The sequence below is a fragment of the Lathamus discolor genome, chromosome 2, assembly GCF_037157495.1.
Source record: "Lathamus discolor isolate bLatDis1 chromosome 2, bLatDis1.hap1, whole genome shotgun sequence".
NCBI lineage: Eukaryota > Metazoa > Chordata > Aves > Psittaciformes > Psittacidae > Lathamus > Lathamus discolor.
In genome coordinates, this window is record NC_088885.1 from 120,583,172 (window position 1) to 120,610,240 (window position 27,069).

General features: G+C 41.6%; 2 protein-coding genes and 1 long non-coding RNA gene across 10 annotated transcripts in view; 2 read left to right on the forward strand and 1 right to left on the reverse strand.

The window, feature by feature from the left end:
- PLAG1 (PLAG1 zinc finger) overlaps positions 1–295 on the reverse strand; it is a 51,179-nt gene extending 50,884 nt beyond the window's left edge. For all 4 annotated transcript variants that reach the window (XR_010610193.1, XM_065668300.1, XM_065668302.1 and 1 more), the window contains exon 1: positions 106–295. The gene's annotated coding sequence lies outside the window, so the exon portion shown is untranslated. The remainder of the gene's footprint in view (positions 1–105) is intronic.
- A 214-nt stretch (positions 296–509) lies between these two features.
- Positions 510–12,236, forward strand: CHCHD7 (coiled-coil-helix-coiled-coil-helix domain containing 7). 5 transcript variants are annotated; one of them, XM_065668303.1, is made up of 7 exons: positions 510–655; positions 963–1,158; positions 1,551–1,622; positions 2,785–2,959; positions 10,503–10,577; positions 11,128–11,226; positions 12,006–12,236. In XM_065668303.1, exons 5-7 carry the CDS (start codon positions 10,527–10,529, stop codon positions 12,105–12,107), a joined length of 252 nt encoding a protein of 83 aa, XP_065524375.1. In that variant the 5' UTR covers positions 510–655; positions 963–1,158; positions 1,551–1,622; positions 2,785–2,959; positions 10,503–10,526; the 3' UTR covers positions 12,108–12,236. The 5 variants fall into 5 exon arrangements, with proteins under 5 accessions (XP_065524375.1, XP_065524377.1, XP_065524376.1 ...); XM_065668305.1 differs by having other exon boundaries at positions 1,054–1,158; XM_065668304.1 differs by lacking the exon at positions 1,551–1,622.
- A 7,161-nt stretch (positions 12,237–19,397) lies between these two features.
- On the forward strand, positions 19,398–26,467 carry LOC136008686 (uncharacterized). Its single transcript, XR_010610194.1, has 2 exons — positions 19,398–21,841; positions 21,975–26,467. It is a non-coding gene; the product is annotated as an uncharacterized LOC136008686 (long non-coding RNA).
- Positions 26,468–27,069: the final 602 nt, after the last annotated feature.

Genomic DNA, 27,069 nt, shown 5'->3' on the forward strand with positions numbered 1-27,069 from the left:
CTCCTCTCCCCCCTCCTTCTCCTCCTCCCCTTTCATAATTTAAATAACCCTGATATTTCCCTGCTAAACCCCGGCGCCTGCCCCCCAAACCCGCAGCAGACTCACCGCGGGAGCCTCAGCATCCCCTCTGCGCCCCGTTTCCACCCTTTACAGTGTTCTCCGATTTTTCTGTAATTTTTTCCCCATATTTCGGGCTGGACGCGGCGGGCCTGGAAATTGTTTGCTTTCCCGTCTTTCCAGCAGCCATTGTAGTGTATGCGCTGCGGTGCAGCCCAGCCTGCCGCACACGCCGCGCCCACACCGCCCGCCGCCCACACGCACCGCGGGTTGGACACCTCCCCCAGTCAGTCAGGGCCGCAGCCGCGCCCCGCAGCCGGCGCCTGCGGCCCGCGCCGCCAGCCCCGTTGGTGGAAGGAGGCGCCGCTCAAGGCCGGGGCGGGCCCGCCGCCTCCGCCATTGGAGGGCAGGCGCTGCCACTCAGCGCCGCCGGGGCGTGGGCGGCGGCGGCGCTGGGCCGGGGGGAGCAGCGAGGCCGGGAGCGGGGTAGGCTGCGCCCGTACTTAAGCGGGCTGCCCGAGCCGCTGACGTCTTTCGAATTGGAGACGGGCTGCCCCCCTCCTGTCCCGGGCTCCCGCGGACACGGCCGGGGACCGAGGTGAGTGCCGCTACAGCCGGCCCGCGCTGCCCGCCCGTCCGCCTTCCTGCCATGCCTGCGGCCGGGCGCCGCTTCGCCTTCCCTGCCCGGAGAAGAGGAAGGCTCGCTCGCCTTCTCGCCCGGGCCCGGCGGCGGGGCCCGGGCACCGCTTGCTGGCGGCAGGTGGTGCTGAGAGGAGGCTGCGCGCGCGCGGCTGCCGTTGGGGCACCGGTGGCCGTTGGGGCACCGGTGGATCCCCGCGCGAGAGGGGCGGAGGGGCCCGGGGCCGGGCTGGGGAGTGAGGGGGCTGACCACCGGGCTCCTGCAGACAGCCCCCGGCGGCGAGGCAGGGGCTGGGTGGTGGGCGCCGGCCGTGGCCGTCCCGGTGGCGGCGTGCCTGCACCTGACCTGCCCCCCAGCCGTCGTCTGGAAGCTGATCTACGGGCTCGGTGGTGCCGAGCGTCCGGAGCCACCGGCTGCCCCGTCCCGCTCCCCGCTCGTCCGCCGTAACAGCGATAAAAACGGTAAGGTTTCTATACGGCCTTCGCTCCGGGGTTTAAGGTGTAATGAGTTGGGCTGTATTGCAGCATAATTAGCAATTCTGTATGTATATATGCGTTTAGAAAAACTCAAATACTTTTCAGTGGGAGGGAGCCTACAGAAAAGTATCCTGATGGTTTATGATCTGAAAAAGCCCTCGGGCTAAAGAGTGCTAGCAACAAATTCATTTCTCTGTGGTACAGTTTACAACTGTTAATGTGTTAAAGCATAATTAAGAACTGTGGCATAGACAAGCCTTTGGTTGTGGTTGGGCTCAGACCTGCAGTCTGCAAGCAGGAAGGGAAGCCTGTGCATGGGTAAGGACTGGAGGGGAAGGCTTGCTTCCTGCCCAACTGCTCATTCAATCACACTGCAGCGTTTCAGCGTGACCTGCCTGCCCTTCTAGCTGATAATGTTTCAAACCCTGAAGTACTACTGGGCGGAGGAGGTAGGAACAGCACAGGAGTGGTCAGACCTCTTTGGCAGCGCTATGTGTAAGCTTTTGCCTACTTCAAACTAAGCAGCTTCATGAGAACCTGAACTGCCTGTTCACTAAGTAGCTATTTAATCTATTGTGTGCATTGTTCCTTAAACTGGGCATGGTTGCAGACTGGTAGTGTAATCAAATTGAAAATGTTAATTGCAGTTTGTATAATGAACGCTGATGATGGTACATCTTATGACTCACAAATAGCCTTTCAGAGAGCAAGACTGAAGTCAGTCTAGTACCGCACACCTTGAGGCATGTCTGCTTAGGTGGTACTTGCACCTCTAATACTCGAGTTGCAACACAGACGCAAACCAATCTCTACAAACATTGTGTCTGGCCTACTGACTTAGATAAGCCACTGTGCTATGCTGCCTTTGTTTTCTACTAATCCTCCTCTCCCTTCAAGTCTGAGATGATGCTACTGTGTTCTACATGTGTGTGCTTCCATTTGAGTTGGAAGTGCCAGGTCAAGAATCCTCTTGCACCCACAAAAAAACAAATGTTTGCCTGATTTGTAAAGTTAGATTAAACACTGAGTAGTCCTCAAAAGGAGGTGGTTGGGTTTTCTGATGCAGTTCTTTAAAAGGCCCATTTGTAGAAAATGAGCATGTAGAATTAAAAAAAAAAAAAAAAAACACCCAATACTTCAAGCACCAGGAAAGTGCAAGGTGCAAAATCTAAGGGTTAGTCACCTGAAATACCTTACTCTTGCTGAAAGAAGAACCTTCATCTTGAGACCATGCCATTAGGCCTTAGCTGGCATAACTTTGCTATTTTGGGAGAGTATGACTGCGCACACTTAACAGAAACCTGTCTGCAAGTAAGGACCTGCCCTCCTGATAGGGCATGATACACAGTAAGTTAGAACTCTGGTATGTAGGCAGCCTTGCATCTGTTTTTGTAAGTTACTTATAAGCAGGGACATCCCTAATGGCAAAATATGATAACAATTTGAATGAAGAACCAAGCATGTAGCTTGCAGGTATTAACAGTTAATAATACTAAGCTCAAAGGTAAACAGCTGTAAGAATCCTGTTTGATACTAGCCCGTAGACTATAGTTGTAGCCCTAACCCCCACGCGCTTCTGGTGCCAATAAAGGCTTGTGCTTTACTTTACAGTGTCTACTGTGGAGTGATTTCTTTGAATCAAGTTGGCAATCCAGGCAGGAGACTGTCCATTTGGCTGTGAGAGCTTCTGGGGCCAGGGACCCTCGGGGTGCCCCTGGAGAATTCTCCGGAGGGACTTCCTGGTTTCCGTTGGATCATCACAGGAACGGACAAGACCCTGAGACAGGTACACAACTTCAAAGCACTACGTTACTTTGAAGGAAATTCTTAGTTTGTGGTTTAGGGCTACCCATAAGTCATATGCTGGGTGTTGCAGCACTGACCTGCTAGCGGTACACAGGTGCTTGGGGTTAGAGTCCACATTGTCATTTGTGTGGATTGCAGGTTAAAGAATTGGTAGGATTCTCACTTTGTGTTTAGCGTTCACCCGTTTTTGTGTGTTACCTGTAATCAGTGTGCATTTTTTGGGAAATTTGATACGAGGGAAGGGCAACCTGGTTACGAAATCCAATTAGAAATAGTTCAGCATTTGCTGAAACAATATCTATTGAACTATAACTGCATGGTATGGAATGAGTGAATGTATGTGAGAGACATGCAATTAGGTACAAAGCGAGTGTGGAGTTCCGATCTGTGGTTCTGCTCTCCCATGAGGGGAACAGTCAGAGATGAACAAAGCAAAAGTAACATGGAGTGAATGCACAAGTAACACAAGCGTGATTGGGACGTAATATTATCACAAAGCAAGTGCAAATGGGAAACCAGGAAAGTCAAAATTTAATACTAGAAGTCCCCTGGGATGCATCTTAACACACGGGAAGGAAATGGGGCGTCCCCTAGGAGGAAGCACGAGCAAAAAGACCTTGATTAAAATATTGTAACCAGTGGTGGTCATTGCATAAATTGGAAGGGGGAGAAAAATGGCCAGAAAGTGGAACCTTAAACTGTGGTATGATGTTACAGTTAATGCTTTCCTTATGAAGGGAAGGAAGGTGGCATGAAGTCATGTATGCAGATATGTTTTTCACACTCTGAGACCATCCAGAGTGGCAGAAAGACTGTGGGATAAACATTGCATCTGATAAACATTGCACCAAATTCTGTTTGTGTTAACACTAGAAAAAGAGAATAAAAAGCAAGGAGAAGTTGAAGTGGTGCTGCTCATCATGGATCCTACAGAAGGACAGAGGTGCTTGAAATACAAGGAGGAGGGGCCTGAGGAAATGCTAGAAGGTTTTTTAGTCCCAGGGAAACTGCAGAAAAAATATTAACTCTTCCCCCTTCCCCAGAACATGGGAGATGCACTACAACTGAGACAATAATGAAAGGAAGAAGTCAGGTTGAACAATCACTCATGTGACCATTGCAGTCTTGGGAAATAAATTATCAGGGAGATGGAAAAACTTGAGGTGCATAGAAAGAATCCTTTCAGGGTCATAACACAAGGCCTCCTAGTAATAGGGTAAGGGCTAATCAGTGTGCTTTCTGTAAACAGGAAAGGCACTGGAAAAGGCAATGTCCCAAATTGAGAAGGGAGGAGGGGCACCGCCCATACCTCGCTGAATTAGAATAGGGGTAACTGGAGAATCAAACCCCAGACAATCCCCTGATTGTAATGAAGCTGGGGAAAGAAGACACAAATGTAGAACTTGTAGTACACGCCAGAGGTACGTTTTCTGTGTGAAATCAACAGTTAGCTTTGATTGATAGTGAATCTTTAAATGTAATTGGGGCGAAAGGCCAGCAACGGAAGGTACCATACATGCAACCTCTCTGATATAAAATAGGTAAAACGGTAGGAACGCACATATTTATATATATGCCGAACACCCCAAAATCGGTATTAGGAAAGGATCTCTTTAAAAAAGTTGGAAGCGGAGATCAAGTTTAAAAATGATGAAATACAAGTGAAAGCTAAAGGTGACCAATTAATGGAAGTATTAAGTTTAGCTCTAATTCAGCCACAGGTAACAAAGCAGGTCCCCTTGGATGGCTTGGGTCAAGTCTATCCAGGAGTGTGGGCCGATGGAACGCCAGTTAAGGCAAAGCATGCCAAACTGATCCAAGTAAGACTGAAGTCTGGGACCCAACTGGTAAGAATCAAACAATCCCCCCTCAAACTAGAAGATAGGAAAGGAATTAAACCTGCAATAGATTATTTTTTTTTTTCCTCAAATTTGGTCTTTTTGTAGTATGTGAATCCAAATATAACGCTCTCATTTTGCCAATCTGGAAACCGGATGGGAAAAGCTATCCATTACTACAAGACCTATGAGCTGTCAATAAAATAGTAGAAGACCTTCATCCCACAGTGGCCAGCCCTTATACTTTGTTAACTAAAAGAATCTTGTTTGGTTTACTGTTTTAGACTTAAAAGATACCTTTTCCTGCCTGCCATTGGATCCAGAGAGCCAATAGTTATTTGCTTTTGAATGGGAAAATCTTGAGTCAGGTTGGAAATCCCAACTCACCTGGACTGTGTTACCCCAAGGCTTCAAAAATAGCCCAGTGTTATCTGGAAACCAACTGGCAAATGACCTTGAGGACTGGACGGCACCCACTGGGGAAGGAGTTTTGCTCCAATATGTAGACGAGCTGTTGATAGCCACCAAAACCTTAAACAGCTGTAGGGAATGGGATAGTAAGCCTGTTAAATTTCCTCAGACTGAAAGGATATGAGGTATCTCAACAAAAGGCGCAAATAACGAATCAAGAAGTCACCTACCTGGGCTATGAGGTCTTGTGGGGGGGTGGAAATTAGGACAGGAATGCAAAGAAACAGATTGCCAAACTCCTCAGCCCAGGACATCTAAGGAACTTTTGATTTTTTTCAGGATGACAGGTTGGTGTTGATTCTGAATCTATAATTATGGTATATTAGTAAAACTCCTATACCAGTTGCTGCAAACAGAAATGAGGAAATTACAGTGGACTGGGGAAGCAAAATGAGCACTTAATGAATTGAAGGAATTCATGAGAGCCCCAGCCCTCAGACTCCCAGATGTCACCAAACCGTTTTGGTTATTTTCATGAGAGACAAGGCATAGCCATAGGTCATAGCTCAAAATATAGAACCCTATAAAAGAGCTGTAGCTTACTTCTCAAAGCAACTAGATGAAGTAAGCAAAGGATGGCCTGGATGCTCATGGGCAGTGGCAGCTCTTCTAAACATCCAGGAAGCTTGAAAATTCACTATGGGGAAAAAAGTATGACTGTCCTGATACCACATAAGTATCTGCGGTACTGGATCAAAAGGGGCGGCACTGGCTGTCTCCGTCTCGGTTCCTTAAGTACCAAGCAATATTGGTAGAACAAGATGATGTAGACATAGTCACTACTAATATTGTCAACCCAGCCTCTTCTCTCAGCAGTGCCACAGCAATCAGGGAGCCAGTAACTCATGATTACCTGGAAACCATTGAAGCCACTTACTCAAGCTGGCCTGATTTAAAAGAGCACTTGCCGGAAATGGAAACCTGGGTCACTAATGGAAGCAGCTTTATTAAAAATGGAGTTTGGAAAGCAGGATATGCTGTAACCACTACTCAGAGAGCCATTGAAGCCTGAGCCCTCCCAGCAGAAACATTGGTGCAAAAAGCCAAAATGATTGCTCTAATAAGAGCACTAGAATTAGCCAACAGAAGAGACATTAATATTTGGCCAGACGCAAAGTATGCGTATGGAGTAGCGCACGCCCATGGGGCTGTGTGGAAAGAGCATGGGCTTTTGATGTCTCACAGAAAACAGATCAAGTACTCTGCAGGAATATTGAGGCTTCTTGAAGCTATAAAGTTACTGAATCGAGTGGCAGTGAAGCACTGCAGAGGACATCAAGGGGTGACACGCATGGATCAGGATAAAGGGAACTGACTGATGGATTTAGAGGCAAAGAGCGGCAGAAGAAGTAAACCTACTGGCCATACTAAATGGAAAGATAGGAAGTGTTACTTCTGAAATTTCTTATTCAAAAGAAGATTTAAAACTAGCTTAGGATTTAAAGGCACAACTTACAAATAAAATTTATGTTCTTCCTGAAGGACAAATAGTAGTGCCAGAACAAATATTATGGGAAATAGTTCAAGAAGAACATAATAAGACGCACTGGGGAGCAGCTGCCCTGTATAATAGTTTAAAGAGATGAATAGTGGGATGTAACCTGTACACCACAATAACACAAATAACAAAACAATGCAAACTCTGTAACAATCTCCAGACTACTAATAAACCCAATTTAGGGACAACTGGGAAGGGCAGTGTCACTGGACAACACTGGCATATTGATTTCTCTGAACTACCCAGAAAAGGGGGCTACGGATACCTTTTAGTACTAACAGATACCTTCTCTGGCTGGCCAGAAGTCTTTTGAACCTGGAGCTGCAAGGCTGAAGAATTAACCAGGCTGCCCCTTAATGAAATAACCCCCAGATTTGGAGTGCCAGCAACCATATCTTCAGATAGAGGTACTTGCTTTTGTGCACAAGTTGTACAGCAAATCAGTCGGATAGTATGAATTGATTGGCAGTTACAGTTAGTTAACTAATTTAAACTGCAGTCAAGCATTACCTCTAGCCTTGTTGCGGGTAAGGGTTAGACCGGCATTGAAAGAGAAACTAAGCCCTTTTGAAATGCTTTATGACCGTATACTGTACAATATCAAGGGGAAGACTTATATATCAGGCTGATTTCTCAACCATAAAATCAGAATGTAAATCTTTTATTAACTAAATCCTTGTAGGGTGGGGAGCCTGGATTCAGTCTAGAATACCCTGTACTAGACACAGAATGGACTTGATGGGATGGTTTGGATCAGGAATGGGAGTCTTAAACTCTGTTGATCAAGAAGTCTTAGTAAATAAATTAAGCACAGTCACCTCAGAGCTAGGAAATCCAGAAATTCCACTCGGATCATCTCACCTGACCATTGCCCAAGCACAGCAGTTGGTAAGTGATCTTACAACAGTGTTAGCAGAACACACCTCCCAGGACCTATATCACATTATTCATTTTATAGGGAATTTGCAAGGAAATCTGTCTGTAGCTTTAGACTGGATTCAGTCACAACTTTTGTTACAATCTGTTGCAGTGGCTATTATTAGGGAAGGAGAAATGGGACTTTTGCCACAAGAAGTATGAACAATTATTGTTAGAAATAGTACTGCTTTTGAGAAAACATCAAGCATGGTGGAAAATAGTAAATTTCACATATAACCCATTTCAGAGGGAAATTACCGCTTTTGTATTGACAATTGAACATGCCAAAGTATTAGACATATTTCCTGTATTTGTCTCTAGAGACCATACACCAAGGCACTGTAGTCAGACGATGGGACACAATGTATGGGCAAAATTTAAGACCCAGTATTGACAAACTATAAGCATAGAGGCTTGTACTCCGAGAGAACAGTTAGGGTTCATCTGTCAAAATGCTATAACTGAAAATGAAGGTCTCTGTCTCTATACTGAAGACAGCATTTGCATTTTCAAAATGATCCCTGTCACTCATGCAAGCTCCCAAGTATATTATATTGAAAAGGGATGTTCTTGCGTAAGAACTGCATGTGAGAATATAACAATTGATAGCTATATTGAAGAAACAAGTGCTACCAACTTTTTCTGTATGCAATTTCACCAAAATCATTGGATGTGGTTTAAATTTCACCATCCCTGTAACTACTAATCAACTAATACAGATAACTGTGTTATACCATGATATACCTCTCCTGCAAATTGGAAATGAGATAGAAATTTCATTCTTTTCAAAGAAGATGTTGCATCACGCAGACTTCGAGAAGGTGATACATAAGGTCCATGAAACTTCGCAGTGAGCTGTGTGGACTGTTAAGCACAATGTAGAAGAGATTAAAGAAATCATCACCAACATCAAGACAACTGGAAAACACCACTGATGCAAAATTTTCTTGGGAGGGACAAAATGGCAATCTCCTATGGCAATTCAACTTCTTAATTTTCTGGTCTACCCCCTTCTTATGCTAATACTGACTATGGCTTTATTAACTATTGTTAATTTGTAGATATGATGGAAAGTTCATACGGTATCTCAGCAAGTGTGCATACTATGGACTGCACAGAAGAATTTGCACAATTTCGAAGAAAAGGGGGGATTGAGACTAAGCCATTAGGCCTTATTTGACATAGCTGCTATTTAGGAAGGGTATGACTACACATGTTCAATATAAGCCCGTCTTCAAGTAAGGACCTGTCCTCCTGGTATAGAATGATATACAGTAAATTAGAACTCTGGTGCGTAGGCAGCCTTGCATCTGCTTTCGTAAGTTGCTTGTAAGCAGGGACATCCCTAATGGCAAAATACGATAAAAACTTGAATGAAGAACTAAACACGTAGCTCACCGGTATTAGCAGTTAATCAGTCATACTATGCTCAAAGGTAAACAGCTGTAAGAATCCTGATTAATACTAACACAGTAGGATAAGTAAACCACAAGTTACATAACTTAACCAAATTGTATGAATGTATCCTTTAGGTAAAATTATATCAAGATGAAAAGTAGGTATAAAAGAACCCCTAAGATTTTTGTTGGTTTTTGTTCTTTGGACATGTGTATGGAGGTTTGAACCCCCATGTGCTTCTGGTGCCAATAAAGGCTTGTGCTTTCATGTGTACTGTGGAGTGATTTCTTTGAATCAATCTAAAACATTGTTTTCTGTCTATGAGCTAGTAAGAGCAGTATTTGCCGTTTGTTTGTTTGTTTGGGTTTTGTTTGTTGGGTTGTTTTTTTTTTTTTTGGTCTTTTTTGTTTGCTAGTATCAAGCAAAACTAGCATTTTACTGCAGATTTGCAGTTATCAGTCTCTTACCTGAACAGAAACAGGTTTAAGTTAGAATTAGCAGCAATGTTTTTAGGAAAGCCCCAATAAGATCAAGCAAGGATGTTCTTCAGCAGTTTCCTTGATGAGCTATACTTTAATTTGCTGCAAAGGCAGTCATCTGGTCAACATTATTTTTTGTTAGATTTTGTGTTTGTTTGGAACAAATACCTGCGTGGCCATGTGTGTGCCTGAGGCAATGTATGGGAAGTTGTAAAGGGAATGAGGGTCTGCTGTTCATATTAATGTCATCATCTTGGATCACTTTAGGTTCTTGGCACTGAACTCTGTCTCAAGCTTACAGTTCCTACAGTCAGTATTAAACTACTAAACTGGTGAAATTATGGTTCAAGCTGTCATACACAGTGCAAGTGGGTCTGGTCCCTCCTTGCAGTGAAACTATTTCTGTTAAATAAGATCTGACACAGCAGCACAGGAGGTGGTTGGGCACTTGTTACACCTGGGAGAGCTCAGCAGAGATACAGATGTGATCTAGCAAAGGAGTAGCCACAAATCTGGACAAATTTACTTGTACGTTGCTCCCACACTTTATTGAAGTGTCTCCAGTGTGTTGGCTGTGAACAGCTTCTGTGGAGTTGTTTCTACTAGACAAGGTCACTTCCTCAATGATATGACAGGCTGATGTAAGAGCCACTACCGTGGCTCTGTTCTCTGCAGGAATTTGTTGGGGAATAAGTGCTCTTGGTTGCAGGCTAAACTTGCTTGAGTTGTCTTGCTGCTAGTGCTTTTGAAGTAACATTTTGCGAAAGAAGTATGGTGGTGGTGGTTTGTTGTTTTGTTATCTTTTTTTAAGACAACCAAACTGTATGTTATTGGAGGGCCTTTATTACATGCTGAAGCTCAGACTTAATCCTGATTTACTATTGAAAGTGGATACTTAACCTGTTTCTTTTCTGTTTCTAGCCAAGGTACAAGTGTCCGTCCAGAATGTCCAGGCATGCACAACTTAGAGACCATGATGTAAATCCATGTATAGTGGTAAGATGATCAAATTGGGATTTCTGTTCGTATGTTTTAAAGTTAAATAATACAATTTCTAGAGGATTTTTTTTTTTATGGGTAGCATATGGTTGGCATTTTGCATGAAAAGTTTCTGAAAAAGTCTGAAGGTGGGAAAATCATACATTATAGTAAGTGTGAAATAACAAGTAATTCCTCACAAATAGGAATAATGCAGCTGATAGCAGTCTTTTCAATTTTCTGTCCTTAAAACCAGAGCCTGAAATTCTTGTTAGACAAGCTTGGTTGATTTTTAAAAGTGTTTTGTGGGTTATACCAAGCATCTTTGTAAACAACTATTCTATGGACTCTATCCTTACTATGTAAAGAGCACTAATGTCTCTTATCTTCAAATGAAGTCATTGCTTGGACTTACTGATTATTCTTTATGATAGATGTTCCTCTGCTCTCTTTGATAGTATTTCATCTGAGAAGCTGCCTCCTATCTTTGTTCTGGGACTTGTTAGAATTGTTAGACTTTGAGTACATTAACTTCCATCAACCCTGAACTATGTTTTCTCTAATAAAGGAAACAGATGCCTCTAATAAATGTATGGATGACAACAACTATAATAAGGATAAGTGTACTGCTTATTTTTTGAAGTACAGAAACTGCAGAAAATTCTGGGTAAGCACAGTAGATTTTCTGAATTTTACTCTTTGCCTTGCTTTAAGTACATTACTTCTGACACACTGCTTTCTGAACTCTGCAGATTAAGTGCTGACTGCTGCTGTTTTATGGTGACTTGCAGGCCTAGGTAGTCTCAGTACGTATTGCTGAAAGAGTTAAGCAGGTGCACATCAGAGTACTTCGTTCTCTTAAATTTACCCTCTTGCATTATGAGTGTTTTTGCAGTAACTGATAATGTTTCCCTCTGAATTTGCGTCAGATGTTTCTAGTAATAAGTTTTGTTTTAAAAGGATGTAATGGAAAAAAATCTGAATTAAGTTCCCATTTTTCCGTTGTTTTGGGTCATGTTTACTTGAACCTAAGATAAAGCTTAGGAAGAGTTCATTCTTATTTGGTGGTGTCCTTATTTCCTTCTCTCTTGTGGAAGAGAAGCATCATGAGGAGCTATGTGCAGTTAAACTGTTCTCTCTTTCCATATGCCGTAGTAGTAAAGAGTTGTCTAGCTTAGCCTTGCACAAACTACAAAAAAAATATTTACAGATGTTAGTCTGACATAGTGAAGTTACAGTATTCCCATTACACTGTTTTCTGAAGCAGCAAGGTAAGCTATCAGATTTCTTCAATTAAATACTAGCACATTTAGTTATCAGCTAATCAGACTTAGAGCATCAGGCTCTTGATATATAAAGAGTACTTCTATTAAAGGATCTTATTAAGAGCTCCAAGGCACAGACTTCTGAGAAATTGGTGTTCTCATGGTCATTTTATATTTTCAGCATGCCGTTATGATGCAAAGGAGAAGAAATGGAGTGAAACCAGAGATGCCTTCAGCAGAAGAGAGAAAGAAGATGTTGGAATCGATGGGGAAGCCCTACTGACTAGAAAGTTGTGTTGCTTGACTGTTTTCACCATATATATGAAGATTTACCAGCAGCAAGTTTACCTTTCATGAACTGGACTTTACAGTTGCCATATCTTGGATTAAAATAAGCTCCTAAATTTGGAAATGTGTGTGTTTTCTAGGATAAAACTTCTTGGTTTTATTCATACTCCCTGTCTTGGGAACTTGGCCTCTCACTGGAAGACACAGTATTGACACAAATTACGTCTAGGTGCTTTGGAAGTAGAAACTAACTTGCTCTGAAATGCTAAATATAAAATTAATGGGACTCACAGAAAATCTGTTTGAAAGGAGAGAGCTGGTGAGTGTTGCTGTGTAGTTCTAACGATGGAGCAGGTTAAGAGACTGGTATGTGCAACATGTTTCTGGTATCCAGCTATTCTGCCTGGTAGTGTGTATTTACTGTGTGTGATCTTACCTCTGTTTCACAAGTTGTATTCTGTGTTCCCAGTTTAGTAAGACCATTCATGAACTAAAACGCCAAATCCAACAAGCTTGTCATTAAGTCTCCCACTGCACTCATCAGTGAGAGCAGAAGCTTGCAGTACATCAGGTTTGCTTGTTACAAGGCTAGAGAGATTGAAAATAGAACTGAACTCCTTGGGTCTGAACTGAATAGTATCATCTGTGGATAGTAAATAGATACTTCGCTGGTGGGCACGTGGGAGGGACTCGCAGAGGTGTAAGCATATACTGAGTGACATGGCAGGTTTAACTATAGTACATCTCTCTAAGACTCTCTGGACAGCTGAAGCCCTAGATTTGGAAATGCTTACTCATACAAGACTATCAAAGCTCAGTTTGAACAGGTACTCTAATCTTAAGTGAGACTGATTCCTTAACTAAACAGAACAACTGCTAAGTGTAAATGAGTTGCTGTCTAGTGGAAACACTGTTTTGTTTCCTCTAGTACCTTCTGGTGTCTTGGCTTAAAAGCCTGTACCCTGTGGTAAAACACAAAAAAGGCTGTCAGGAGCTCAAGTTCCATGTGAACTCCTTTAGGACTCACTGCAATCAAATTGGCAGAACTCTGGCTGACCTCATGGAGGATGGTGTAAAAGTGTTGTCTCTCTATTTAGACTGTTTTGGAAAGACTTCATGGCTTCCTGTTTCTCCTTATGTCTGGCTTGTCTTGTTTCTTTCCACTGGAGGCCTATTTCTGTGCTGATGGGATTTTTATGCTGTTTCCACCTTCTCCCTTGTTATTTGACCTGACTGGTGACAATTGGAGATCTGCTTTTGCTCCTCCTTTCTGTCTGTTGTTCTGCTTATGCATCTGAGTTTTGAAATGGATTGATCATGCCCTTTCTGTTACTGGAAGGAGTGTGTAACTCTATGCTTTTTGAGTTCTCCGAGCATAGCTGTGCAGCCTCCAAGCCATGTCACAAGCTCCCTGGTCAGTTCCTGGCAAGGGAAATAGACTTTTTTCACTCAAGATCGTCAGATTCTTTACTTTAAATTACTTTCTCTGCACCTAAAATTAAAATTTTGCTGATATTTTTGTGTGTGTAACGGAGAGCAAACTTTCATTATAGATTCAAAGACTCTTTATTGCCCACCACCTCCTTGTCACCTTTTTCCAGTACTCTCCTACATACGGGTTTTTCCTTTTTTGTCCATTTGGCACCAGTTCTTTTTTTGCCAATTTGAGCATTTTGGTCTGTTCTCATTCCAGCTTTTATTTTAAGTAGTAGTTTTGTTTTGTCTCTGATCTAATGATGTAGTCCTGCAGTGACTTCTAATACAGCTCCTTTTGAAGGTCTTGTGTTCTCTGTTCAACCTGTCTTAGAGAGCTCTTAGCTTTCACTAATCAAACTTAGCCATAATACTTCCTCATTTTCCATGCCTCTGCTTGATGATCTTGTTCATCTGTAGTTTTTTGGGAGCTGACTGTCCCCACTTCCTTAGGGTTGTGTCTCTCTGGACTCTTCTGGTTTTGCTGCATTGCTGTCTAAGGGCACCTTCTCTCCTACTTGGCACAAGTTTGTCATTTGGCACCTCTGCTGTATCTTTGGGCATGTTCTTTGCTTCTGTGGCTTTACCTACTATTCTAGTGCTGCTGCTTGCCTGTTGCTGTGCTCTTATGTTCTGGTCTTACATTAAAATATACTGCACATTTTAGTTCTGTGCAAGAAAAACAGCATCTCCTCTTGATGTGGTTATGCTGATTGTTCCTTGCATAAGCTCAAGTTCCTTGCATAATCTTATTTATCCTAGGTTTTCCTTTCAGGTTTTTTCTTTGAATGTCGAAGTGCCCTTTCTCATAGGGTAATAGTTGCAGTTACAAAATTTTCCTGTCACTGTTTACTTGGAAAGCTTCCACTGTTTTTGTTTTCTTTTAACGGGTGACAGACTTATCTTTAGATTATAATAGGCACACTGTACTACTTTGTAAAGTGTTTCTAAAGAACTGTGGCTGGACTGGACTTTGGAAAGTCAGAAAAGGAGATGTGTTCCCTGTTTTCAAGTATCAATGCGAGTATGTGGGATCACAGGGCAGGCTAAGGCACATGTAATGCAAGATCAGTATTCTAATATTAGACTTCCTGATCATCACTGGTCACACATGGTAAGCTCCCTGTGGGTGTTATGACAGAATTGAGTTTAATGAAGAACTGGGGGCAATTTAAACAGTGACCTTGTAGGTTTAGTTTGGGCAATCTGTTAACCATTGCAGAGAATGCCACTTATTTATGTCTGTTGCATATACCTTATAGTTACTGTTAAATAAGACAACTTTATGAAAAATCTTGGAAAGCAAGAAGTTTTCTTCCTCAGGTCATAATGATTCTTGAGTAATTCATTACTTAAGTCTAAGTTTTCATCATTTTTCCCCCTCACTGAATGCTGATGTTCTTGCTTTCACTATTGAGGCTCAAGAGTGGTAAGTTATGATAGCTAACACATAGGCTCTTATGTATGAAATTGTTGATTTTTTTTCCATTAATTTTTCTAGCGTGGTTAACCGTCTTTGATTGTGAGCCAAAGATACAATTTTTTTCCTCATACTGGAGAGTTTGCATTCCACACTTCACTGAAACACTGAGGTAAGCTGTAGCCTGCCAGTCTTACTGGGCAGAAAAACTAGGTTGAGTTCTGTTTTGCTGAAGTACATTCTTGTGTACTAGGCCAGAAAACATAACGCAGTGGACCAATATAATTAATTCAGAAGCTGGGAAAAGACCTATGGGTTTTAATAGGTGTAATTCTTCATGTTGCTTGTGGAACGAGGACCAAATCTGCGTAGTGGCATTAATGTTTTATTTTTTTGACAGCTGGATGGTGCTGTTGCACAACAGACTGCATGAAACAGACTCACTCCACTTACTACTGCCTCTTGAGCTTTTTTTTTAGCCTCTTCCCACAGAGATCACAGAATTCATGCAGGAGAAAGGGAAGATTGGTGCTGTCTCTATAAACAGAAGAGGAGGGCAGTTTCGAGCACTACTGGAAAACAGGAGGTTTCTGTGTAGCCTGAGAAGCTTTGGAATGTGGTCCTGAAAAGAGTATTTTTCACTGTGGTCATTTGATAGCAGCTGAGCACCAAGCAGCAGCTGCAGGCTCTCTGTCAGGCTCAGGTGAATGTCCAGGCTTCCATCTGTACATTTTTACCATCTCATTTTTCCCATTACTTCCCAGTGCATGTTTGTACTTTGTATGTTTGCCTCGAAGTTTTGTGCTGCCACAACTGGGATTAGTCTGTGCTCTTGAAGGTGCTAGAAGTCATCTAACTCTAAGAGTCCTGAAAACTTGTTCAGGTTTAATAGCTGAAGCTTTGAAAGACAGGGAGTTGCATGTGCTGCAGCTCCGAGTGGTCTCGTAATAAAACTTTCACACTCTTGTTATCAAGGTCATGTGTATATAGGGAAGGTTTCCCTAAAACTTGGGCAGAACAGGCAGGATGAACGTAAAGTGTATGATGTTGCTCTGTTCCAGTACCTTTGGAGGCAGCCCCTAGCTCATGCTTGAAAGTATCTGCACCTTTATAGTCAAATCTTCAAAAGAGCTTTGAAAAAAAGGAATCTTATTGTGAAAAAAAGTTTAGGAAAATAGTACACTATTGCAGGCTGTTCTCTTGAAATAATTTGAGGCAACTGGAGGAAATAGTTCTGTAACTACTGAAAATAGTGCAAAGTAAAAGAAACATGCTACTTGAGATTTTTTATATTTTTGTTGCAGCCTGTTTGATAGAAGAAAATTCTAAGAGGGAAGTACTGCATTATACTGACTAAATACAGTGGGTCACTAAAATAAACCCTTAGTATGTTTTATACATATGATACCATGTATATAATAACTAAGACTCACCAGATTTGGAATAAGTAGTTTCTCTCCATGCTTTAAGTTTCTATCCTGATGAGTTCTATCTTAAAATTCCTTTCTGAGGATTTTCAGTCTTAAGGCCTTCAGTGTAATGATCCTCAGATGCCACGTGATTACCTGCCTTTTGACAGCTGAGCTGCTAACTTGAAATTCCTTTGCAGCCTGCCGGTCTTCAGCATCCTTTCCATTAAGCTCAACCTCTTGTCTTCACACTGATGCTATGTTCTGCCCTGGACACCGTTTTCCTATTGCATTATTATTTTAACTTCTTTTCTTCAGGTACAATACAATCCTGATTTCAGTAATATCTTTTTGCTTTATCAGTTACTCTGCTTTCCACCCTATGTTTTAACTTTGATCACCATCCATGCCTGAAGTTTGAAGTTCATCTTGGAGGTTTTGTTCTATGGCTTTATCCTCCCTAATTGCCTTATGCCTAGTAATTTTTCACAAGCTAATTTCCATTCTCTCTGGCTGGAATATCTTCCCTGCTCATATATGTATTATACAACTTTTTTTTTTTGTCTATTTTTTCCTTTCTACCCAAAATGTACATTTCACACAATGTATTTTTTGTTTTCACAAAACACAGCTAATTTCCTGTGATTTAATAAGGCTGTTTTAGCAGCAAACTCCAAAACTACCTGTGTATCTACATAAAATGCTAATTAGGCAGCTAATGAAAACATCTCTTAAGTTCTGATAGCCCTTTCTCAAAAAAGCTTTCCAGTCTCCTTTATGGTGGTACGTTGTCTGTAATTCAGGCTGTTGGCTCCTTGAGCAGCAGCCTGCCATTTGTTGTTAGCCTGTACACAGCTGTGGCACTGAAGAACAGTAAAAATAACACTAAAGTTGGGCTGAGAGCTACGAAATGTTCCCTGCCTTACTGATGCTGAAGTAATGTGGCAGATGGTCTAGTTCTTGTTAGTAGTTCCTTCCCTAGCAAATCTGTTATGAGGACTGATATGAGAGCCATTTAGTATGAAATGCTTTCTCCCAGTGGTGTTTATGGGATCAATTCCTTAATCTATTGTATAATATCTGACAAAATCAGACAAATTGAATGGGATGGCTCTTCTGTCAGCTGGACAGTTTTCTTTTGTTGTGGGTTCTTTTTTTTTTTTTCTCCAAGCTAATAATCTTCATTGTCAATGAAGCTAGGCACACATCTATTTGTCCCTAAGAAGAGTCTTTTAAAATTAAATTTGAGACTCGTTTTCCATATCTAGGGTTTTTCCACTTCTAAGTAGATAGTGGTATTTGCGTTAACTTCTGTGTCCTTTGTACGACAAAGGATTAGTCATGTTCACAACCTCCATGTTTCTTTGCAACATTCAGTTTGAATGGATTCTGTCTGGATTCCCAGCTCTAATTTAAATCTATCTGGAGCTGTTCCACAACCTGCTACTGTTGTTTGGTTTGTTTTTTTTTTTAAACCCAATATTAATTGCTGATGAATTACTGCTGTCTTAAAAGTCCAGCTACCCTTGGGCTACGTCTTTACCTATTTTACTTTGATAAACAGCTGTGCACTGCATACTTCCTGATATTTAAGTGATATTGGCAGAACACAGACCTGAAACAAAAATGAAAGTTGCTCAATCCCTGCTATTTTCTTTAACATTGCTTTCATTTTCAAACAGTTTCAAAAACATTTTGCCTCCTTTCGTATTTATTCTGGGTCACATCAGTGGATATAAGCTATGGGCCATGTTTAGAAGCTGCTATGTAACTAACATTTCCTGTCAATGCCAAACTCTTATTTTACCTGGAAAACATTTTTAGTCTTTTACAGCAGACATTACCACAGATAATTGTCTTCTGTTTTAGCTTTTTCTCTATTGTGTATCATTCTTTCCTAGCAAAGAGTTTATCTTGTATCTAACATCCTCAGTGGAACAGAAATGCATGCAGCTTTGCCTGCCTGTCCTTTATGTTTATATCACCACTCAGTATTTTAAATTTACGTGTTCTCCAATATACTTTGTATTTTTTCTCTTAAAGGTTTCCTAGTTCAGCCTTTTCTTTTGGAAAGATGCTCTTAAATTCCTGTACTACAGTACCTTCACTGTGCTGTTTATGTTCTGTTTAATACTTCATGTGACAGTTTCCTGGCACAAAACCTGTCCTTTGTGCCAGGGAATATTAATGTGGTCCATTGCCCTGTAAAATAAGAATAACCCCCTCTCTGTCATTGCAAAACACCATTTCACATGTGCTGTGGATCTCTGGATTTAAAATAGTAACAAATCGACAAAACTTTTTTTAAAAAGCAACCCTTTTTCTAGATTTACTGTTACTAGAAGGGATGAAGAGAAAACATTTATTTACCTGCTTTTCAGTAAAAGCAGTTGAATATGAATGCTGGATAATGTTAAGTACCTGCAAACTATACAGTTAGGGAACTGTATGGGTCAGATTTTTGTTGCATATGCATGCAACAAAATTGAATTAGTGTCTGTCAAAATGGGAAGAGAACTTTAATATGAATTAGGTGATGTATAACGAGGAAAAAAACATAATGTCCAAGCTAGAAAGAGACACTTGCTGAATATACTAAAGGCAATTCACAGCTTAAGACAAAGCTAAACTAAGAGCAGAAATCAGTTCAAGCTTACAAACACTCAAGCCTAAAGAATCTAAACATTTTTCATTGATGATAAAAGATTGCAGTCTGTGTGCCCAGAGATAGCCTGTTGGTAATATTTCTTTGTCACATTAATCTAAAAAATTTTTCTTGCCATGAAATGTGGAACCCTGAGCAGTCCTTGGTTCTAGAGTTGCGAACAACTGTTGAAGTGATCAGGATGGATTGAAGATAGAGGAGAGATCCTAAAGCAGGGTGTGTGCTACGAATTTGCCATATCCTGCAATATCAGTCTTCAGTTCTTTGCCTCTAGGTCTCCTAGTGATGAATGGATTTGCACAGATGTTACTTATGGTCTAAGAAATGCTGTGGTTTAGTATTCTACTTGACAGGTAAACAAAAGCAGTTCCTTAAATAAGTTAAAGATGACAGTTTAAGATCCTGGGCTGGTCCTATCTATGCAGGGTGGAAGGTCCACTTTGACTCTCAGATTTAAAATGTAGATCCCTAAGGGCCTGTTGGGTGTCTCTTATGTTCAGACATTTAGAGTCTGTGGATGCCAAATACTTTGATATCAAAAGTCCCTCGTGCTTCATGTTCTGCTTTGCACTTTTTGCACTTTGGAGCCAGCAGTGCTGATGCACTAAGTCTTTGTCCCCACCTTGGCACTGTTGGGATTTATGGAATAAGCATTTCAGCCCTTTAGCCCTGGGGAATGATTGTAAAGTCTACTAGAAGGAAACTTATTTTCATTGTGCCATGTTATTTGACGGTCATGTTTTCAGTGCATCCCTTCAGCAACTGCCATTCCAAGTTCCTTGTTCCTGCCCCTCCAGCTGGTGCCCCTTTCTGATCCCCACATTGGTGCTGGTGCAGCACTTCAGCCTGGGGAGTGTATCCAGCTACAAAATAGAAAAGTGGCAATAGGAAAAAATGTTGCTTTTCAGCCCAGCTAGAACCCTGGGCACCTCAAGGTGCAGCTGCAGCCACACTCCTACCCCTGGGCTGGATGGAATCATGTAGAGTGTCTGAGAGAGCAGCAAAAGACGGAGCAAATGCAGAAGCCACAGCTGATACCACACGTCAAGCAAGTCTTTCCATGCTTGAAAAAGAGACTTAGGTATTCAAAGCTGTGAGTACACAAGGGCTGTGATTCTTAGAATTATCGAATAGTTTAGGTTGGAAAGGACCTTATGAGATTGAGTCCAACCACTAAGCTAGCACTGCCAAGTCCACCACTAAACCATGTCACTAAGTGCATCTACACGTCTTTTAAATGGTTACTGGGATGGGGACTCAACCACTGCCCTGGGCATCCTGTCAATGCTTGAGAACCCTTTTGGTGAAGAAACTTTTTCTATTATCCAATCTAAACCTCCTCTGGTTCAATTTGAGCCTATTTCCACTTGTTCTATTGTGTTGTTACTTTGAAGAACAGCCTAAACCCCCCTTTGCTACAACCTCCTTTCAGGTAGTTGTAACGAGAGATGAGGTTTCCCCTGAGCCCCCTTTTCTCCAGCCTAAACAGCCCCAGCTCCCTCATCCAGCTTGTGCTCTAGACCCTTCACTAGCTTCATCCAAGGTAGCAGTTCTGCTGACCCCCCTCCTTACTTCTCTGAGAATTGAAAACTCTCTCATTTTGTGATTATTGTGCCCAAGGCAGCTTCCAACCACATCACCCACAAGTTGTTCTCTGCTCGCTAGCAACAGGTTCAGGGAGTGCCTTCCCTAGTTGGCTCCCTCACCAGCTGTGTCAGGAAGTTATTTTCCGCTTGCTTCAGGAACCTCCCGGATTATTTAGTCTCTACTGTATTGTATGAGGTGGCAGGCAGATAAAACCTAGAAGGAGTCGCAATTTCCTAGCATCTCCAACTGGGCAGTTTAAATAGTCTTCTTGACAGTGTGCCAGTCTTTTTAGTACCAGATATGATCACTCTGCAATTAAGCGCTGTGAGCCCACATGGATGAGGAGTAGAAAAACACTGAAAAGGCTCACTGGTAGGTTTTACCTACCTGTGCATTAAAAGCAGTTATCAAGTTTCTGCCCTTTAAATTTTAATGTTCAAAACCCTGAGAATCAATTATGTTAATAAATACTTTAACACCTCAGCTCTTTTAGAGTCGCTGTGGGAGAAGAAGAGTTCACAGAGTGCTTTGGTTTTCTGCGGTGTAGAAAAATTGCCAGCCGGGAGTTGGCAGAGAGCATCAGTATCTCTCTAGGATTCCTCCAGCTGGCAGCTGCAGGATATCAGCCTGCCGGAAAGGCTGCTGTAAAGCTGGATGTTTGCAAACAGCCAGCTGCTCCTTGTGTCTGGGAAACCTCATGCTCAGTTTGACCCAAATGGGTACTGATGTGCTTGATTTTTGTACAGGTCTGGAAATGCACACCAGTCATATGTGAATCTGCTCATGAGGTCAGTTGCTGATTATTGCTGCCAGTTTGCCTCTGTAAAGCAGCAAGAAACTGGCACTGTTTCTGAAATCAGAGCAATTTGCTAATTTAAAATGTCAATAGATTCATTTATGGGTTTTTTTTTTTTGCATCCTTTGTCAGGTCTAGAATTGCTATTCACTTACAGAGAATTATTTTAGGTGCATGTTTTCCCTCATGATTTATTTCCAGTCCAACTTTCACATTGCTAAATTCTGCGCTAACCCAAGCAAAATAATATTTTCTGCTCAGTGAAGGATTAATACTTTTGATGAGATGTTTCTGACACAGGAGGTCCACAGATGTTCTTGCACAAGCTTTAAAAAGGACATTGGACATGTATTACAAGAACATACTCAGCAAATTTTAGGTAAGTGAATTCACTTAATAAACTACTTTTCATCGAACTAGATGGAGCCAAATCAACTACTTTCCCAATAAATTTATTAGTGCAGTATAGTTTGGTGCTTACTAAGCTGTCTGGTTCATGCTGTGTTTTGGAGGGGAAGGAGTGAAGCCAGTGGCACTGGGAAGTTTCAAGGCAAAAAAGGACGGCTCCCTCGGAGTACAGCAATGCGCTTACTGCAGTGCTGCTGCTTCTCCAGATTTTGAAAGCAGGAATTCATATAGTGCTACACAACCATCCCTGAAACTCAAAAATATTGAAGCCAAAAGAAAGGTGAGCTATTTTGGATGCCCCCTTCACTGCTTTCCATTTCGTAAGGGATAAGGTGTCCCGAAGGGGCTGGAATAGGAAATTCTCACGGCACCAGAAAGCATCCTGGGATTCCGTTTCTAGCCTCACAGTTAATGTCTGGAGTTTCTAACAAAAGGAGCCAATCACTATGTTAAATTCACGTGCATAAACTCTTTTGCGGATACTGAACGCTTTGGCATATGCAGTTCTTCTTTCAAAAGCCCATATTCAATACAGATTTCAACATTTCTGGACAGTAAGTCATCTCTCTATCCATCAAGACTGAGAACCACAAAAGTTGGGTGCTTTTTATAATTAAATGTGACTTCTCCAAGGAGAGATGACTGCACCATAAGAATGGAAATTTTTCTGCCAGAATTTGCCTGCCTGTATCACTTTCCCTGCTGAAAGATGTGCGTGGGATTTGGGATATGCTGTCACAATGGGTCTTGGATGAGACATTACAGATCATGTGCTTTGGATTTTGCCTGACACGGAGTTTTGTCAGGCAGCTTGCAGAGAACACTGACTCCTGCAGTATTTATCCAAACGACCTTAAAATTACTTGGTCAAAGGAAAAAAAAAAAAGTAGGTTATAGCTTTCCACTCCTTACCTCGAGCTCTTGAACTGCATAAAGATCAGATTTCTTCAAGAGATATAGGAGAAGACTTTGTTTCTATTCCCCTTATTTACATTACAGCTATTGTCTAGTACGTCCTGCTTTTTCTGGGTAGGCAGCACTCTCTGAGTGCTAAACACAGCTTACTAGACTGCCAGAATGACAGTTTCACATTGTACTATGAAGGTGGGTCCTTAGTGTGGGTTCTATTAGAGTAAGGCATCTACAAGCCCCTTGTTTCACTGCCCATGATCCTACTAACCCATTGCTTCTGCTTTCATTCCCCAGCATGTGCTGACTACTCTATTTTCTTAGGTAGGGTTTAATAAGTTTTTCTTGATGTTATGCAAAATAATCGGGCAGACCAATATTAGATGCCACCACTTCAGCCTGTGGAATAAGAGTTTTGTTAGCAAAGTGAGATAGAAAATAGTTTTATTTTGAAACAGTAGCATTTGGGTATTTGCTTGCCAAGTTAATTTTATGTTTCTTAATACACATATTCCTTAGACTGAGCCATCATTTCCTGGTTTCTGAAGCTGAAACAATATTTGTTTCCTTCCTAATCACATGGTTTTAGTTAAAAAGGAGTTATGATTTGGTTCTCTTAAAATTAGAAGCATATTTTGTTTCAATTTGATTATTTTTAAAGTTTGGCAACTCTGACAACAGGAAAAAAGACTCCTAAGAGCAATTTCTTAAAAAAATCTGGACACTTCAAAATAAATGAACCACCACCAAGTAGTTTTCCTTCAATAACCTCACTATATTTTGATTTCTCCTGTATTTCTTCTAACAGTTTTATCCACTAATATTAACCCAATGAAGATATTTCAGTCATTGTATCCATAAACTAGCCTTGATTCATGGAGAAGCATCCACACAACCTCTCCTAAAGATCTGAGCTGGCAAATTGCATGCATGTGAGTGCTCGTTAATTTCACTGATGGATGTAAGAGAAGCTGTTAGCAGACTGTAAAGACTGAGCTTCAGTGTTTAACCTTTCTGGGTGACTGGGAGGAGTAAGATTACTTCTGTGAGACGGATGGGAAACTCTTAAACTCTCAAATACTAGTTACAAATAAGAAAACGCATTGTTCTCATCAAGGAGTTTAGATGTTCTTTTGAATGAACCTCAGAATGTCACAAGTTGCTGTCAATGAGGATAACCTTGTGAAATGTTCCCTCTCTGCTGAACAAAACCAAAGCTGTTTGAAAGAGACCCAGGTGTGACTTCCTGCTTACTAGCAGGTGTGTCATCTGCTCCTAACAACTTATCTGGGGGTGCAGCAAGCAGCATGGGTGAAGATTAGCTTCATGTATAGACACTGAAATAAAGAGCCCACAGCCTCTGGCAACTCAGCAGAGTTGAAGGGTACTTAGATTCAGTAAAGACAGTAGTAGGAAGCCAAAGCATTTTTTTTTCTCTGTTCCCAAGAAGCCAGATCATATCCTCAGAATCTTCTTCCTCAGGTACTACAAAACCTAATTCTTGAGATAAAATAAAAAAAGACATCTGGCAGTAACTCACTGCTCCTTATGTCTGCCCTGATTTTTGCCCTGCTATCAAGGACACCTTCGATTTTATTAACCAAAGGCAGAAAAACAACTGTCAAGATTCCTCACACAAACCACATTCTGCCAGCTGTGCTAAAACAAAATGATGTAAGGATCAGCAACTATAATGGCTCCTCTGGAGAGGCCGTCTCTAATCCTATTATGAAGATAGGTATTTTTCCAGATAAGCTTATGCCAATGGTTTCATTGTTCAAACTTCTAGGCCTCATTCCCCTAAAAATCAAACAAACAAAAAGCCCCACAACACCACCAGGGAGGAAAGCAGCACACATCTATGAAGGCATTTACATTTCAGCGTTCACTGCATGTGTATGGTCATGTGCATGTTTATCCCCTGGAGAAGAAACCACATTTTAGCTCTCAAAACTAGAAGCATACATTCCCCCCCTTTCTTTGAGACCTGTTTAAACTATTTGGATATTATTAAGCTAGGTGTCATTCGTGAGGATAATTCAAGCAAGAGGAAACAGAATGGAAAAAAAGAATATTTGAGAGTATTTGCAGATTTGTTTTAGTATTTAATAATGCGACTATGTTTTTATCTAAAAGAAAAAAAATCCTCTAGAAGAGGGACTTTATCGCCAGTGTAAAATCTGCCTTAAATAAATATATAACAGGCTCAAGCACTGTGAGTTTTAGATGAAGGTATCAGAATGGAAAGCTGTGATTTTAGGCAGTGTTTCTTCCCTGTGATTGTTGGCCCTCTGGGTATGTCTCAGGTCATACTCAATAGGATGGAAATGCGCAACCACTTGTTACAGCTCAGATCCTGACCTTTAACTGTTCATATCACATTTGTAATGTTTTTATACCTTAATTTAAGTTCTTAAGAACTTGCACCATATGCTGAATTTCTGACTCCTTCTGTCTGGGGAAGTTTGAGGAAAAAGAGAGCCAAGATACAGGAATATTTTGCCTTCACTCCTGCTTCCTTTACAGAAACTGAGCTAATCTGGGAACCTGGATCCTAGTTCTAATCCAGTTTTCTTGTCCTGAGGTGAAGCCAAGGTTTACCTTTCCATTGAGAAGACAAGCGTGTTCACTCCCTTCACCCCCGCCCTTGATAGTAGAAACTGTTTTGAACCCACGCTGCGTGGTCAGAGTGGAAGTACAGTGGATGATCCTTCTCCATGGAAACTACAGATCAAAGTGATTTTTGAGTCATATTTTGAATGTAGCCAAGTGTTCTAAAGCATTACACAGTCTGTGAATTTGCTTTTCCTTCACTATGGGTTAATGAATAATCCACTGTGTACTTTTATCTTGCAAGGTTTGGTCTTTAACTGTTGGTTGCAGGAGACAGAAAGCAACTAAATATTACTGCTTTTTTTTTCTTGTTAAGTAGTATGTGAAATCAGTGAACAGAATGTTGTAAGGTTTGTTAAACTGTAGCTATCTAACAGCTCGCCACTGTCAGATGGCATAGACCCTGCTGCCTTCACCCCATCCCCTCGCCTAGGACAGTCTCATCTTCAACCTTCTGCCAGGTCTCACACCTGCTGGATCTTTTACTGAGGTGATCAAATCTGCTAACCCAGCAGGCACAGCTTCTGTAGGGTTAATGACTGGTCTTACGCAATTTCACACTTAAGCAAAGTGATTGTGCAAGGACTGGAACACATGAGCTACAGGCACCACATGGCATCCGCTCACAGATAACCATTTGTGACTGCTGCCCTTCTGTTCAGCTTTGAACATTTAGGTCAAGAGACCTCCCGTGTAACCCTGGGCTGCCACCAACCAAAGTGGTGAGTCAAGACTCTGCGACAGCTCATATCCTCTGTGGCTCACCAGAGAGACCTCTAACACCGAAAGACTCCAGTTGCATGACAGTGAGTTCAGTTCCAATTTTCCCATCTAATTGTTCCTTTAACAACAAAAGTCTGCAAAAACCAGCCTGACAAACCAATCTTATGAGTACTGCTTCCTGTTTTCTGAAGCTGAATCCAGAACAACAGTTTGTGTAATGATGATGAGCTGTTAAATAAAATTAAGTCTTTTTCCCTACGGACTTTGTAATAAAAATTGTAAACAATATTTTGCAAATAAAGCTGCAGGCCTATGGGCTGTCACTCCCAGATGGCATGAATTAGTGGAGGAAGATTTGTTGTGCTTCCTTTTCCCAGCTGCCCCTCCTCTCTGGGTTTTGGATGTGCTAACCTTGGACAGGGATGACTCAGCTGCTGGTGAATCACCTGCTGCAATGCTAACAGTGATAGCTTGGCTCCATTTCCTCAAGCAACAGTGAGCTGTCAAGGCAGGCTAGCAAGAAAATTGTCTTCTTCTGTCTAGCTGGGAGAATTTTCCTGCTTGCACATCTAGATTCGCTGCAATTAGAGGTAGTTGCACAGATTTTAGCCTGACTTCAACAATCCCTGTTGAGATCTTGTTTAATAAAAGCTTCCTTGTGCAACTGTGTGTTCGTGATAGGGCTGTAAAGCTTTCTTCAATAGAAAACCAATCAGTGAATAGCTCATGTACAGTATAACTGGAGAAATACTGATCAGGGACATTTCACTGTTTTCCAGTTGGTGGCAAGGAAACTAATGGAGTATTTCCAACCAGAGAGATTGTTCCTGAAAGGAAATGTGATCTAGAAAAATATTGTGAAATCTTGCTGTTTCAAATGACTGTTTTCTGGACTGAGTGGAGAAAGACAGAACTAAAACTAAACACAGTATGGAAAACCTTGCCAGGCTCTGC

What these genes read in the sequence shown, in the direction of transcription:
- CHCHD7 (XM_065668303.1), top strand. Translation starts at nt 10,527, where the DNA reads ATGTCCAGGCATGCACAACTTAGAGACCATGATGTAAATCCATGTATA. An exon ending in ATGTAAATCCATGTATAGTG is followed by an intron (nt 10,578 to 11,127) that starts GTAAGATGATCA and finishes TCTCTAATAAAG; the next exon opens with GAAACAGATGCCTCTAATAA. An exon ending in GAAACTGCAGAAAATTCTGG is followed by an intron (nt 11,227 to 12,005) that starts GTAAGCACAGTA and finishes TTATATTTTCAG; the next exon opens with CATGCCGTTATGATGCAAAG.